The sequence below is a fragment of the Serinus canaria genome, chromosome 7 (genome assembly GCF_022539315.1).
Source record: "Serinus canaria isolate serCan28SL12 chromosome 7, serCan2020, whole genome shotgun sequence".
NCBI classification, from domain to species: domain Eukaryota; kingdom Metazoa; phylum Chordata; class Aves; order Passeriformes; family Fringillidae; genus Serinus; species Serinus canaria.
In genome coordinates this window covers 18,966,178-18,983,201 of record NC_066321.1, presented here as the reverse complement: position 1 = coordinate 18,983,201, position 17,024 = coordinate 18,966,178, and the positions used below count along the sequence as shown (strand labels likewise).

Below are 17,024 nucleotides of genomic sequence, written 5' to 3'. Positions count from 1 at the left end.
GTCAAGAAGGAAGAAGTCCTTTGTCAAAGAATGAGACTTTAAATATACTGAATGCATTACTATTTTATTTTCTTTTAGAAGTCATTCATGGCATAGCCCTTCCTGAGTAGACCATCACAGCTGATGTCTGTTTCTCAGGTCTGTTTAATGTCACCTCAGAGAAGAGGAAAAATTTCACCTCCTCCCCTTAAACTGTTTTAGCCAGGGACAGCCCAAGTAAAGATCACTTCAAAGGCTTTTTTTTTTTTTTTTTTTTTTTTTTAGCCTTTTTTTTTTTTTTTTAACATGGCCTTACACTGGCAGTAGATGGTAGTTCTAATTTTACTGCTCCAATTAAAGTCAACCAATGTTATGACTATGCCTAGTTCTCTTCATATTTGTGCGTATCAGGAACATCTCCTGTAAAGATGATGGAATTGCAGTAGCTTCAAACTGGGGCTACAGAAATGGGATCATTCCCCATGACACAATACAAACTCTAAGGGAGAAAGGCATGTGACTCCACATCCCTTATCTTCAGCTGCAACTCCTTTCAGGACTGCTTAGATAAGATTAAAAGAACCAGGCTTCCTTCCAACCATCTCCCACTTTTCACCTGAAGAAATTTGCTGAGAAAAAGAGCAGACTCTAGCTGCAGAATTTGAGTCTGCTTCTAATATGCACACAAATGCAAATTTAAAGAAAATAGAGCTCATTTTGGCAAATGTGTGTGTGAAACTAAGCTCTTTTTTGATCCTGTATTTGACTTGATAGGAAAAGATTCTGTTGACTCCTTTGTATCCTTCATCCTCTATGGAAAATTGGTGCAGAAATGGAAGAGTGCTGACACTAACACTATATATTGTCTGAATCTCTGCTGACTGTAGTCAGTGCTTCAATATTTGAAGCAGTTGTTGTCTGATGACATGGAAAAATTGAATGACAGTAAAACATGAGAAGAGTTTAACATACTTTGCATGTGTTCTGTAAGTTTCATTGAAACTCACTTGATTTAAAATATTAAAAAGCTAATCCAAAGATAATGTATTGCCACACTTATGAGACTTGTCAAATCCCAAGCAAGATGGAATCCACAGAGACTGTTGGCAACGAGGTGCATAAAGGAACAGATATGACTAAATCATACTGCAAGGATGGCAAGAGATGCCTGTGTAGATTACAGAAGGCATAAACTTTTGTCTTGAATTTTCATTATGTTTCTTTGCTGGATATAAAGAGAGTTAGATATACTTCTGCTGGAAAAGGTAATGATGGATCAGCAGACTTTCTATTCACTAGTCTTTATTTCAGTATTTCTTAATATCACTGGCTGCCTGTTGGATGATGACAGATTTTTAACAACTTTTTTTTTTTTAAACTTTACCATTCATATGTATGTGCCTTTGCACTTCAGGCTGAATCATTTAATTACATTCAAAAGGTATCAAACCTTGAACACCACTCAAATAACAGCTAATAAGAATTCTGGGGATTGATTATTTGAAAGGTTGACTGATTGTTGACTACAGTGAGTTCCTGTTTATATCTAGGAAAACTAGAAACCTAATTTCTAAATTCAGGCATAGTTTTTTTGTCATCTTTCATTAAAAAACCTTCTATTTTGTTCCAGTAGTACATCCAGGCATCTTGTGTTTCATTTGAGTAATGGCTATGGGTAGCTGTTCACTGACTGCTGATGTATCTTAGCTGAAACTATTGAACTTTGGACTTTTGCCTCCAAAGTCTAATGGAGCCTGAATTTAACCTAATGTCAATTTTTTTTTTTTTTTTTAATTTAGAAGGAAGATTTTTAACTGTGACCTGTGGAAATAATTGGAATGTTTGTGGAATTGAAGACATTCTTATTGATATGTATTTGATTACCCATCAGTTTATCACAGGAAGATGGCAATAATAATATATCAGGACTCCTGTCTCCCTATTCCACTTTTTTCATCATGCAATAATTAACTGGGTATCCAGCTTCATAAATCAAAGGTCTAAGGTTTGAGACTTGTCCTTTTAATTATTTCTGGAGTTTTGACTACAACACTACAATATGAATAAAACATTACTTTCAGGTCAATATGAGGGCTCTAGCTAATGTTTTCAAATGAATGAAACAACTTCTTCTACTGTACCTAATCAGCCACAGAGGATTATGGGGACTGAGGGCATTTCTTAAAGTGTCTGACACAAAGTGACATAGTTTCAGTTTTTCTAGAAGGCTAAGTATTAAAGTTGCTCTTAAGGAACAAACAAGTTTTAGGATGGGATGTGGTATGTAACTTCCTATTTCCTTTTAATAGCCTCTGGCTCTGGCTTACAATGGCACTTTAGCACAATTATTTATCTTAAAGAAAAAAAACCCCAAACAATAAACAACCCCTCCAAAGCATTTTAAGACACTGCTAATTACAATGGGTGTATTGCTCAGCTGTTCTCATACGTATTTTTAGTACTCACAAACTACTGTTCCAGTGAGAACTTAGGCAAGAGGAGTCAAGAATGTGTTTCAGTTTCTTGAATATGCTCCTCAGCTTATGCTACTGTGCAGCTGCACTAGAAACTCAAGTGTTGCATATCTGAAATTTCTTAAAGTTCCTTTTCTTACTAGAAAAGTAACTTCCATGTGGCTTTTGAGATCTCATCCTTCTTAATGCTGATCACCATGTATTCAAAAGAGTAAAGCAACAGGAGGTAACTTTACTATGCCAAGGTCTGTAGAGGAATCCTAATTAGGAAAAATCTTAAATTTTGAATGTGGATTATACAATAATAACTTCTGAATGCAAAAAATTATGCTGAAAGGAAGGAGAAATTCAATTAGCTATTTTGCAAAGTACAAATCATGCCATCAAGCTATTTTTGATGGCAAACTTCTACCTCACAATTTTGTATTTTGTGAAGTGACAATAAAAATACCATAATACACTCTTTTCGTGGTAGCTCAGGTGGATGTAGCTTCTCCAGGCATGCTACCCTGCTCCTCCTGGCCAGCAGGGTACAAGCTGCTGAGACTGTGGCAGAGCCGTGCAACAGTGTGAGGCTGTTGTGTCCCCACTGCCGTTTGCTGCTCTGTGGGGCCTTTGTGAAATGGGCACAGCTGCCAGTGTTCCCCTAAGGGACTGCTGACTGAGGGGACAAAAGGGACTGGCAGTGGCTGTGCTGCAGCTCTGAGGGAAAGTGGTTAAGGGGGAAGGGTAGACTAGTCAAGCCAGTCACCCTGCTTACCAAAGTTTGTGCTCACTGAACTGTCCTATATCTCATTCCTGTGAACAAGTCCCCCAAGGAGGAGCGAGGTTAGGTTTTTTAATTATTGTAATCCTTTTGACCTCATGCATTCATGAGTTTGGTCTCTTCTTGTCAAAGTAGTTTTGCAGGTTGACTGAATCAGGTGCTATTTTCAAACCCAATATTTTGGGTATTGTTCCTTAGCAATCAGTTAAGAATTGCTACAGTGCGGCTTATCTTGAGCTACGATTTTCTTCATTTTTTCCATTTAATTTAACATTAACAATATATTTATACTACAAAATATCTCTGTATACAAATCAGTGGTTTTCATTCACAAAATGTTGCCAGGTAGCTATACTTTCACCGTACGCTCAGTGACTTTGTTCTTAGACGGTGTTTAATAGGGCTATTGATGTCTAGTTCTCTTTTTCAATTAGCTTGGAGGCTTGTTTAGAAAATTCAGAGTTAGGCCATGTTTTCAACTTTTTTTAATAAGTGAGCAGTGATGAACATTGATGTTCTGAGATATATATCAAAACTGTGAGAATCTGTCAACTGCAATCTCTATACTGCTAAACCATGTTCTCATTTGTTTACTGTGATTACCCTGGGTTTGGCCTGGAATTCTAATTAATACTACTGAGGTCTTATTATTTATCTTTTCTCAGGTCTTTTGACTGACTGCTTTTGTGATCTCTCAAGCATTTCATCCTAGCTGTTGGAAGAATGAGACAGACCTAACCATTTTTAGTATGTCCCACTTACAAAGGTATTTGTCCTGAATAGACCTCATATCTGTTATTAATAGGAAAGTAAACCAATGAAAAGAGTAAAGGAGATTCAGAGTTATTCCAGCCTATCCTATTTTCTTTGTGAATTCCCTATAAAGTTTTTAGATCATAAGTAATTTTCAAATGCTTCTCTACCATTCCTTTTCAAGTACAAATCCCATTTGTTGCTTCCTTGCAGGGCAGAATGGCACTGAAGGGCCAGTGGCTTGGAGCAAAAATGAGGACCTTTGTTCTTTAGAGACAGAGAAAGTCCAAAGAAATCTGTTTGCAGTAAGGCAAGTACCAAGATCTTTGGTAGTTAGAGATGCAGCTGAGGTAGAGCATACTTGCCCTTACTTTGTGACTGGGTCTCCAGGATGGAGCACAGGGACTTCCAGGGTGGAGCAGACTGTGCTGACCAAAGGACAACTGGAAAGAACAACTACAATCTGTTTAATCTTTCTCCACTTTCTTTTGCCTTCCAGGTGAATAGAAAAACCTCTCTCATCTCTACATGGTTACTGTTAAACTCCACCACAGGCCTATTTCTGCAGGTGCCTGGGGTGTTTTGGAAGCTCCTTTACTGATTGTCTTTCTACTAGTCTCACTTGTTCAGTGGCAATTACCAAAAAAGTTCCCATGTTCCTGCTCTTGTTCCAGGATGCAGTAATATAATGCCAAGTTGAAAAAGAGAAGTTGTAATATGTCACTAGCCAGTAGACCTTGAGGAAACTCTTGGCCACAGTGCCAGCTGCATTGTGCAATTCTGACTCTGTGATTTCTGGACCAATTCACATCTCCTCAGCTTAATGTTTCTCATATTCATGTGGTCTGGAGACCCACTTTTGAGCCAGTCTTCTGGAAATATGCATGTGCTTTAGTTACAAATATGCATTAGATTTTGAGTATTATATCAACGCCAAATAATTTCCATTGTTTTAGACACTGTGAAATATGATGTGGAGTATATGAGGAACTTGGGGCTATTGTCTGTCTGTTTGGGGTGTTTTATGTGTTATAGAGTTGAAATTAATACTGATCCTTTGTACAAGTTCCATGTTCCCTAAAACATAACCTTTTAAGGAAACTTCTGCTCCCAACACACGTATTTGGAAAAAATAAGTGGTGAAGTCCAAATACATATTGCTACTGTGGATCCCCATGAAAACAGCTTATTCTGCTTTCCCTGAAGTCTGATATCTTTGATGCAATCTGAAGTGGGCCTTAGGTGAAGGAAATGTCTCAAAAATAGTATCTCTGAAGGGCCCGTCCTGCCATTAATAGTCTGTTAAGAAAGGAAGCCTCTAACACACTCAAACACACACACACACACACACATTGTTGCTTGCTATAAAACTAAGGTTCAGTTAAAGAAATGGGACACTTCAGATTGTAGAATAGCCAAGATGGATGAAATCTGAAGAATTAATTGCTGCTGTTGGGTACTTATATTATTACCCAGGCAGAGAGACAGGGTTTAGTTTAGATTTGTATGACTTGTCATTACCAGTGTTCTCCCAAAAAATGAGCATGGCTTCAGTATGTTTAAAACATAGCCTTGCTTTAGCATGATGGCACAAAAATAACAAAAAAAACCTTTGTCATGATAAAGGCATTGGATTTAATGATTAAACTTTAAATGTGAAATTGGAAATACAGCTTGTGACTTAAAATGTTTTCTATGTGGAAACACCTGGGTTGATCCGAGGACAGATTGACCACAAGATTACTGAATGCCAATGGCAATTACAGCCTTATTGGATAATGCACTGGGCAGATCCTTAGCCTCTCTAAACTGTCCTAGCTCCAAGAAGTTCAGAAGAGACAAATTTATAGATCTGACCCACATTTTCCTATAGTGAATATATATGCATTTTTTTACTTTCCTTAACCATCAGCTTTCTATCTTTTTCTAGTCATACATCAACCCTGATGTTTCTATCTGTCTGTGGAAAACTGCATGAGTTTGGACACTAATTTAAACTGAACCTTGGTCAAAAATGAAGCCTTTTAATTTTTAACTTCCTTGCTTAGCAGATATCTTTAATAAGTAAGCAGTGTCATTGTTAGTTCTAAATTACACCTTTAACTGCTTTTCTGAGTGCTTGCTTACACTAAAAACCAGACAAGCAAAGACATCCCAAACTGTATTTTGAATCAAAAGTAGAGTTCAATGAACAACAGCATCACCTATATTTTCTCCCTCTAACCTTCTAGCAGATGTAGTCTGCATCTTCTTAAACATGCATAATCAACTAAAAATCCCTAGGTCTAGTTCAGTAAGAAATCGTGAGCTGCCAACAGGAACAGTCAACAGAAAGATGAGAGAAAGAGATGTGTTGCACGTACATGGGCAATTTTGGGTGTAGTTATGGGAAAGCTTTGAGGAGTTTTTATTCTGATCTTGATGTCTCTAGTCTGGAAGAAGTCCCATTTAATGGTGTCCAGCAGGACAAGGTCCCTTTAGTTGGAAGATGAGGTGCCATGGTAAAGTGAGAGGAGAAAATTTTAGATGAAGTAAGCAGAGGATAGCATTGTCCTTTGCTGGCCCCTTTGTTATTATTATTGAGTAGTAAAATATCTGGGCTTATCAGTTTTTATGTCTCTAAATGAAAATTCTGTCTTGTGATTGCAAAGAATAATGAGTGGGAAGGGCATGACCCACCATCTCAGCTCACTGTCAACAGCATTGCTACCATTCCTGTTGGAGACTCCTTCTAGCCTCTCACCTATGGGAAATACAGAAATTTTGTGTGTAGAAGGGGTGATGGTGAATGGGGCAGGAGCACACCTTCTGGCTGCCAGCTGTGAGGGAGTGAAACAGGTAGGTGCATCCCAAAACTTCCAGATCACTTCAAGCATGCAGTGACAGAACACTACACATAGTTCCCAGCCTGGGGGTGCAGCTCCCAAGCACTGTTTGCCCTCTCTGTGTGTTGCTGGGGTGTGAACTGCTTTAAACAATTCCTCTTCTAATTAAGTACGGTCAGTCTGCGATGGCTTTGCAGGCACCCATCTGTAAAGAGCAGATCTGCTTGCTCCCCTCTGAGGATCCCTTCGTTCCCTCCCCATCGGCCTTGTTGGGAGATTAAAGCAGCAGCAACCCCATACACAAACGCAGCTGGTTCCGTTTGGTCAGCCTGAGCCTTGCTGTGAAACCACGACAAGAATTCCAGTAAGTTGGCAACACTGAAACACAAAGAAAACAACAATAGGAAAAGACCTTCCGTGCAGAAAGGAATGTTTCAGGCACTATTCCCCTACAGTGAAAGGAGAGAGGGTGGGAGGGAGGAGGGAGATTTGAAGAGGGCATGTCTCCCCCTCCCCCGGCAGCTCTGGATCTTGTGATGGAGAGATCTTATCCTCTCTTTGTGATTCAGAGGTGCCAGGAAGCTAATTGAATATTCTGATCTGCCCCCAGTGTTTCTTGTGGCTTGACCCCGGTGCTGTGTCGTACCACTACACCAAACAGCCCTGAACCTGCATAAATCACAACCTTGCAAAAGCCTATGCTCCACATCTTCTCTCCCCACCCCCCCTCTTTACTATCTTGACAGATAGAAAGCCTTTACGGAAAGGTTTAGAGGGATTAGCGTCCTACAGGACCCGGAGAAAAATCACAGTCTGCTAATAAGCAGCAACGTGTTCCCGTGCAACTTCTGCAAGAACAATACAGGCACCTCTCCTCTTTTATTCAACTTGCAATCCATGGCAAAAAGAAGAAGAGTTAAGGTTTGAGATATTGCTTAAGTTCTTTTGCAGCATCAGCAAACAGCCATTGCAGTATAATGAGCATGGCATGATGATAATGCAAAAGATATGTGGTATTTATAAAGGTGGTGTCATTAAAATTCATCTGACAGAGCCTCTTGGAAGACAAATAGACATATCTTTCTCCCATGATATGTATGCACAGTAGTCACTGTTGACATGCATGTATATGTGTGAAAGTACAGCTTGGCTTAACTAAATTTCCTACATGAAAGACTATTTTTGACTAATGTAAAAAAATTATTTAACTTCACACATTTTATATATGGTGCTTCTGATCCTGCAAGCCAAGCTTCCAAAGTGTTTGTCCTTTTTACCAAGGCTGCATTCCAGCCTGAAGTTAGTCTTTATCTTTTCCCTGTGATCCTACTGCTCTTCCCTTGTTAGTGGGTATATGGTTCCTGAAATGGCAGCAGTAAAACACAAGGAGATATTTCTTTGTGCGTTGCACACACTGTTGGAGAGTTAGAACTAAAGGAGCGTGTCTCCAGCTGATATCTTAAGAATTCACAGCAAAGCACTTTACAAAACTGATTTTATCTGCTAAGAAGGTGCAAAAATAAGTTTCATCCCTACAGTTTTCCTTTCATAGTATTTTTGTGAGGACTACTACGTTCTAAGTTTTACCTCTGCATTGGTGAGTAGATTTTGGATTTTTTTCAGAGTTATCAAAAATACTTTTTCTTATTTGGAGCATACCTTTGGGACACTAAAACCTGTGATATACTTCACTTGCCACCTGCAATTCCCAGAACAACTCAAAACAAATGAGCACATTAAATACAGGAGCAGTGGACTCTGATCCGAAGTCAGCAAAGTGCAGGGTGGTGGAAGCATCTTGGCTATCCTGCAAAGTGTGGAAGGAGGGGCAGAGGCAGCCTGTGGCTGCAGGGCCTGGAGCAGTGCCTGATTCCCTCATGCTGGTTCCGGGGCCGCCGGGTATAAAGAGCTTTATGCAATGTCTGGAGGGTGGGAGTTTATAGAAAACGCGATGTCTCAACAGGCGAACACTCCTTTCTTCTGCAACTAGCAGGATAAGAAAAAGACACCAGCTCCTTGTGCTGCTGCTGTGCAGATCAGCACCCCGGAGTCCAGGAGCCAGCTTCTGAGGAAGCTGGAGCATCCCAGCCCAGATGGGACCTCACCATCGGATGGATGGAAGAGCAGCAACTGCTTGCAAACTGCTCCTATTATTCACTGCATGCATGATGCAGGGCAGTTGCCAAGGTAAGCGCTATGCTCCAGCCTCTCCGGAATGGGAATTGCACCGCAAGGAGCATATCCCTACTCCAGGGACTTTTATAAGAAAAAGACCAAAGTGCCTGAAGGTAGAGGGTTAACGGGCGCTGATTCAAGGAGTTCTTTCTAATAGCTAGGGGAGACAGCTGGCTCTTTCTAGGAGTCATTTGATGGAGTCGGTGTCTGTTGTCGAAAAGTAGTAGTGCCTTAAAAGCACTGCAAACAACACCGATTCTTTAGCTTCACTTCATCTTGGTTTTAAATTATCCTAGGATGCTCCCTTGATTGTTTTTCTGGTTTGTACAAACTTTTTTTCCCCTCAAGTCGTGTAAGACAGTAACACACAAATGTGGCTAAATTTTGAGGGACATGTCAGACTTTTCAGCTCCACGGTCTAAACTCATGCTTTTACGGAAATGCAAGAAGGCAGGTTTTTCTATGAGTCCTGATTACTGGCTGTGAATAAGGCCAAAAAAGAAGAAAAAAAATCACCCCAGACTTTCTGCATTTTTTCCTTGCGATCTTTGTGCCTTTCTTGCTGCTGAAATGCGGGTGGTTTTGCAGAGCAGAGTTCACCTGCATTCCAAGAGCTGGTTTGATGACCACTAAAATTGTACCTAGAGTTGTTTTTGGTGAGGAGTGCACAGGCTGCAGCACTTGCACGTAGACAGGTTGGGCCGGGGGGTTAGGGGTTATGCATGGACAGACATGCTTGCCTACGTGTGGTATATGCAGTCATTTACAGAAGGCTATAAGAAAGAAACAGATGCTTAGTCTGGAGCACAATAAGCTCCCCTCAGTCGGTCTCAGACGCAGATTTGAAGTTGAGAGAGAGAGAACTTTTTCTCTGGGCTTTACTGTTGCTAGGCGACATGGAGGAGCATGTGACTGGCAGAGCAGGCTGAGTGCCGCTCCTCCGGTACTAATCTGGCTGCTAGGGATGGAGTAGCCGTGTGCCCAAGTCCTCCCTCCGGCTGTGACTGCAGCCGATCTTCCTGCCTTCCCCTTCTTCGCGCTGTTTAATTGCCTTGCATTGGAAATCAAGCCTGTCTTATTGGAGCAAGAGTGGCTGAACTGCATTTCCTCCGCCCCGCGTATTGACCTGCAGTCCTGCTGCTTCTGTGGGTGTCTGTGTATTACGTGTGTGTTCAAATTGTTAATCTGCTTTCTTTGCTCAACTCTTAGTTTAAGCTCCTTAGACAGAATCAACTAAGTAATTATACAGCAACTGCTGCTAGCAGCTCCCACTTATGAACAGAGAAATAAGAGATAGCTAATGTGCTGGAGACCTGCAAAAACTCCAGCCAAGGAGGTCACACTGGGCAAAATTAATCCTATGCACTATTATTTTACATTGGATAGAATGGAACCTGCAGTACAGGATCAAAAATTTGGTTTTTCGTTCTACAGCTGCTTCTGATTGTCCAGAACGTACCTGATAAAAGACAGGACAAGCAGAGAGAGGCTTGGAACTAGTATCCATAGGTAGTAGAAGTACAGAAATTTTTTTACTTTTATGGTGTTCCTCCCCCTCTTTCTCCCATTCTCCCCTCCCTCCTGCCTCCACAGTAGAATAACTGTGGAAAACAAACAGTATAATTTTAGTAGTGGCTTACTGATAGTAGCAAAATACCTAGATAGCATTTTTGTCTGCACTGGATTATGACAGTGAAATATTTGGTAACTTTAAGTTACAGTTCCTTGAATGTTGAGATCACGTCAGACTCTTATTTCCAAAAGAAAACTTGGAGAACCATGAAAGCAATCCCAAGCCTTGGAAGGAAAATGGTGAAAATCTGTTATCTTGCCTAATCCTCAGTATTTCCAAAGGTGCTTCACTGATGTTTTTTGAGATTTTTGTTGACAATATCTGAGTGTTCCCAATATAAGATGGATGTTTCTAGAAGAATTTCACCTAAGGACTTGCTCAAATAATAGTACTCTTCCTCGATTTACCTAATTCTGGTTTTACTGAGAATAAACCTAGTGCTCATAAACAGAATAAAAATGCTGTGTTTTGTAATTGCCAGCAGTACAGGGCCTGTTTCTCCAACCTTTACTCTATAGATCTTATTGTCTATGGGGTAATTGTTGTTGGAAAAAAGTGTAACTGGAATCTAAAAAGTAGTTCAGTGAAGGTAGTGTCAAGCAGGAGCATCACAGGATTATTGCTCCTGTTTGTTTTGAGAAATATCAAAGTGCTTCACACTCAGCTATAAACTAGGGACAGTGGATGAATGTTAGTGCACCAAATTTGATTTGTATCCTGCACCTCTGCAATGATAAATGATCAGCTTCATACATCCCAGGCAAATATGACTAAAATTTGTTACCATTATGAGGTCTCTATTAGGCTGAGAATGAAGACTATTCTAAGTATGAATGTGTATGGTATGATAAGATATATCAGAAATCACAATGAACATTTGCATGAAGTGTGGCAGGCCATTAACAAATAGATATGGTAAGACCAAGTAGAGAAGAGGTACAGCAGTTCTTTCTGGAAGTCATGGAGAAACATATTTTCCATAAGGCATTGTAATAGTTCAATCTCCAAATTAATAATTCAGTGTTTTTTAGACATTGTCTTCACTCAAAACGATTTCATTTGTCTGTAGGATGATGTACAGTGACATTGCTACGGGCGACAGGTCAGAGTCACTATTCCTACTTGTACAGCACTGCACACTTTTAAATGACAGAAGCCTGTCTGTAAGATTCCACCCCTGCCAAGACCTGGAGTTTGGAGACTTGAGTGATTGGGGCCTGAGGATTTGGAAGTAATGGGAAGGGAAAAAGGATGGCAAGAAATATGACTATACTGATGCAATCCTGACATACAATTTGCTGGGTTTTGTGCATTTCTGTGTTCATAATCCTGTGCTAGGACAATTTTCTGTGTTTGTCTCGGAGATGTACTCACACAAAATGAAGAGCACAAATTGCAGTGCATGTCCATCTACCTGGCTTCTAAACTGGTTTACTTCATGAGGCCTGACAATTTGCAGTATCTGTCAGTGAAACATGCTACAAAGTCTTCTCACATTTTAATGAGCTTTTCTGTGCCCTAACAAGGGTTTTGGGTTTTTTTTTTTTTCTTTTTTCTTTTTAATGAATAGCTCACTTCTAGGGCATCTCTTGAATTTTCTTAATAATTCACTCTTTTTCTGTATTCTGTTCAGTAAAGCATATCAGGTATTTGCAAAGTAATCAGCTAAAGCAAAGACTGGGTCAAATCCCAGAATTTTAGTTAAATATTGAAAGCAGTAATTGGATGACACCTGGTTAAATTTAAGTTCTATGCCAAATGCTAGAATTACAGTAAATAATTAAGCTACAGGAGTGAAGACAAACAGAGACAGAGAATCCAAGGAGATTTCAAGTAAGATAAATGTGTGATGTGTGTGGTGCTTCTATTTCCCTGTAAGACAAACCAAAACCTTCTTTCATAAATTGAGCTGATTGGAAATTTGAGCAATGAAATCCTACTTTAATCCAGATTTACTTGCCATGTGTTTTGCAGGAAATAGCAAAGATTCATTTGGGGTAAAGGTAGACTGCAATTTCATTACAGACTTTTAATTCTTTTCCTTTTGGGCTTCCTGGGTTGACATGAAATCACTTGTACTGTTTGGAGCCTTTCCCCTCCATGCACCTTCTTGCACTCTTAACTTCTTGTACTTTAACACTGAACCTGGAGGTTCTTCTAAATCTGAATACTCTTCTTTTTAGCTGAGCAGTAAGCAGGCACATTGTAGATGTAGTTTATTTTTTCTGTGTTCTGTGTTATTGGATCCATTCAGTCTTCTACTATAGTTATTTTTAGATCTGAGTGGTTGTGATAACTTTTCAGATAGACAAATATGTAACTTGAATCACACTGTACTATCACTTTTTTAAGCAGGAGTTGTATCTTTTCTTGCAGAGCTCTACTTAAAACACACTGGCACCATATAGTACTTTGGATGTTTCAAAGAACTTACACTTTTTAGAACGTGTCATTGCTGAAAAACATTAAAGGTCCTTTCTAATTAAGGATCTACAGGTTGACTTCTATTTAAAGAGAAGTGGATGTTTTTATTCCACTTTGATTAATTAGTGATGATAGTCATTATTTGTCACTTTCTTTTTAATAGCTTACACAGAATATGGCAGATAAGAGCTGTTTTAAAAATTATTTAAAACTAAAGTGCTTCTTTATATAATTTCATAATAATACACTGTTCTTAATGATACCTTGAGCTGTTTCTAGATGAAAGAATAACAAGGTTTCTTTGAGTCAACTCAGTCCAATTCCTTTAATTTCAAAGAAATTATCAAGTTGTACTGATCTAAGACAGAAAATAGGATTCAGTGTAGAGTAAACATGTCTTTAAATGGCTCTTCATTGTTTGAGATCCATTGTTTGGATTTTGAAGTCCATTTTGTTATGGTAATGGTAAATCTTTTTAACAATTTTTTTCTCCCTCGACTCAGTACACTTACAGAACAGTTGAAAAAAAGAAGTTTAATGAGTAAGCATAGAACTGTTAAATCAAGTGGATAGCCTTTAGTGTATTCCTTAAGCTTTGACTGTTGGTTTCAGGGGTTTTAATGTTTTCTTTGTTTTGCAATGCTGGAAGTGGATTAGAGATCAAAGGAGTGCTGCCAGAAGTTTTGTTTTGGATTAATGAAACAACATATAAAAGTTGACTGAAATGGTTCTGTTTCTATGACCTGTTCTATTTTATAGTTTCAACATTAATAAGTTGCCTTTGTTTTACAATCAAGAAGCCAGATCTTCAGCAAAAGGGAACTGTTTACAGCAGCAGTGTGTCAGCCCAATTATTTTCCTGCACAGTCAGGTCATGATACTACATCCTGCTGAGTCAAGTCAGAGAATGGGGAATTGGGACTCCCTTTAGTGAGGATTGCTGGGTCATGCTTTTGTGGATCAAGAAGGCTGGGAGTTTAGTTGTGTTCTGTGGCATCACTTAAAAAAAAAAAAAAAAGAAGGCATAGTCTACAAGATATCCCAGGAACTGATACATTCACTGATGTATTTAGAATCTGGGTAAGGGTTTTTGACTTCAGAAACCATGGTGCACATTATCAACTCAAATAAATATACCATAGAAAGTTCAGTTTACTTTGAGGAAGTATAAGGCCTGCAGAACTGGAATACAGACATATATGTCCCAGATTTGTCCCAAAGAAGGAAATCTACTATGTCAAGTTCATATCATTCAATACCCATTTTGATCTGATCAAGCCCTTGTCATACCTTGTCATCTAAGGGTACAGTTTCATGAGAAGTGATGACCAGTGACAGTTGGTTCACTGCTCCTGGGAGCAGGATGCCCCCTCTCATTTTCCTTCTCTTCTCCAATATCCCATGCTAGTGTTGCTGACAATCTTGAGTTTTTTCCTTTGTGCTACTTCTCATTGGACCTTTTCTGAACTGCTTTCACTTAGAAACCTGTGGGAAAAATAAGCTCGACCTATGGAATTATGGCTTAGAGATTTTGAGCAGCATGCAGAAAGAAAGGCCTGGTAGTTCCTGGAGTTTAGAAAAGAAAGGGAACCTTGGCATCATGTACAAAGAGAGGTGTGAGAAAGAGGGTGAGAAAGAGACACTCCATTTTCCTATGGTAAGTCAGGCTGGCTGTGCAACCACTGTCAAATGCTGCTGCTAAAAGCCTTACCATGCTGGGAACAAGAGTAGTCCTATCAGGGCTGGAATGAACATGTGTTAGTGCTGCTGGAAACCCTTTTGTAAAGTTGTCTTGAGTAAATAGATGGCTTGACTTTAATGGGGCTGCTCACACGTTCACTTTTGAGCAGGGTTGTAGGGCTGTTCTCAACCTCCAATGTAAGAAGTGAATTGGGTGATAACCAAGCACATGGAGTGTTGGCTGCAGTTCTTGTTGGCCTTCTAGCTGTGTTAATAAAAATTACTTTTACTACTGCAAGGTCTAATACTTTTTACAACCTTTTCACGTGAAACAAACTCCAGTTTGTCTGAAATGAGTGACAAAGTCTGTGGTGTATTCCGTAAGAATATTTGAGCTGTGTTTGTTAGCTCTGCAGTGGATTCATTTTCTGTGTGAAGTCAGCCACAGAATGCACTATAAAGCTTCACTGAAAAGAGGTGAATTTTTTAATTCTTGGCTATGGAACTTTTTCTAATAGGAGTTAAGAATTCTCAGAGACTTAAATCCTGTAAGACAGTAGAGGAAGGTAGAGCCCCAAATGATCACTCTGTTAAAGGGAAAATCTTGTCTTTAAACAGGCTGTGTGGAGATACTGACTCTCTGGACAATATAACAGGAGTGGTTGCAATCCTCTCCTAGCAGACATTGTGAAAGACAAAGTATTGCTATGAGGAGGGGATTCCAAGTTAAAGGTTGCAGACCCGTAGGCAAGTGTCTGCAGTGCTCTGAGCAATGTGATTTGTATGTTGTGTGTTACCATTGAGATCCTTGGGAGATGGTGTATGCCTTTCCTGCAGTTTTTTGTGCTTGCTTCTGGATGTAAGGACCTAGGGTGCAGTACGTGTATGCTTGTGTGTTTCCAAGCAGGTTGCAAATGTAGGGCTTATGCAGCTATACCAGCTAGAGAAGTTCTTCCCTACTCTGTGTCTGGAATGCTGCTTAGGGTAGTCAGCTTAAGTAATTTAAATAATTATTTAAAATATTAATTTATTAATTATTATGTCTTTATAATAATTTATGAATTATTGTAAATAAGAATTATTTAATATAGTGGCCCAGCAGCCACTAATGAAAGGAAGCAGAATCAAGCATCTTTAAAAAGTCAAAATGGGTGAGTAAATCTGAGAGTTATAGATTTTGGATGCTTAGGGAAATTATAGGTAAAATACTTCCATTAGGATTGACAGGAAGAGTAATGTTTCAGGAGAAGATGATATTTTGTATTTATCTTCTTCTGATGAATTCTAGGACTGTCTTTTTAATGTGGCATACTCATTAATATTGCTGTTTGTGCAAAATACTTTCTTGAAAACCTAGAAAGGAAATATGCTACACTTAGAAACGAAACAGCCAAAAGATTATTTGATTCTTATTGTTTGTTTTCAGGTTCTTTAGGATAAAACTGCATTTTGTGTGAGCACATCAGTCAACATTGTTTCAGTTCAGGTGATCCTGGCAGGAGGTGTGGAATTAGATAATCTTTAAGGTCCCTTCGAGCCCAAACCCCTCTTATGATTCTATGATCTGTCATTTACTCAGGCCTGAGTAAATGACATATGGAATTTCCTTTTTGGAAGTGACCAGCCATTAGCTTCTAACTGAAACTGAGTCACTACTGAATAAGGGAGAAATGTGATGTGTCAGTGCATCCAAAGGAATAGATGTAGTTCCCAATGTCCTGGGCAGTAGTAAGCAGCATTAGAATGTCTGTGTAGGCTCACTAGATGCTTGTAGCATGTGGTCTGTCTGTTCTGTACTGACATGTCAGTTCTGATTTTCTGACAACAATCCCACATATTTAGTTTGCAATGAGTAACCATTTGAAATTTGTGCAAAATGACTAGTGTCCTAGTGAAGCTTTGGGATAGTTTAAATTGTCTTTTTTTTTTTTTTTTTTTTTAATCTAGAGTCCTACTGGTATCATGCTAAAGAATTTTCTTGAGGATATGGGTTCTGTGGTGGGAAGACAGAAATAGCTTCCACTTTATGTGCTTACTGATTATTATCTGTAATAGAAAGTGGTTTATTTTTTGCATGGCAGGTTTCATTTTTCATTTAATAGCTTATATATAAAATTATAGTAAGGTTTATAATTTCACAAAATGGTATATGTTGCATAGCCATTTTCATTCTAGCAAGGATACAGAAAAAAATACAAAAATGAAACAATTTCACTGTCACGAGCTGTGCAGGAAGGCTCTTACTGAGGCCAGTTTCTAGTGCTGCAATGACTCATCAGCTTTCAGGAGAGCATGACAGAATTGAATGCAGGTCATCATCTCAGCATGAGCTCTAATTGTGAGAAAAAACAGCACACGGGTTGGTAAATTTATTT

At 39.1% G+C, this 17,024-nt stretch overlaps 1 protein-coding gene across 1 annotated transcript in view; it reads left to right on the top strand.

Annotated features, from left to right (window-relative positions):
• Positions 1-8,890: 8,890 nt before the first annotated feature.
• The window catches only part of LRP2 (LDL receptor related protein 2), a 110,004-nt gene continuing 101,870 nt past the window's right edge, over positions 8,891-17,024 (top strand). The window contains exon 1 of the mRNA XM_050977023.1: positions 8,891-8,984. Coding sequence (XP_050832980.1) covers positions 8,891-8,984 — 94 coding nt within the window. The remainder of the gene's footprint in view (positions 8,985-17,024) is intronic.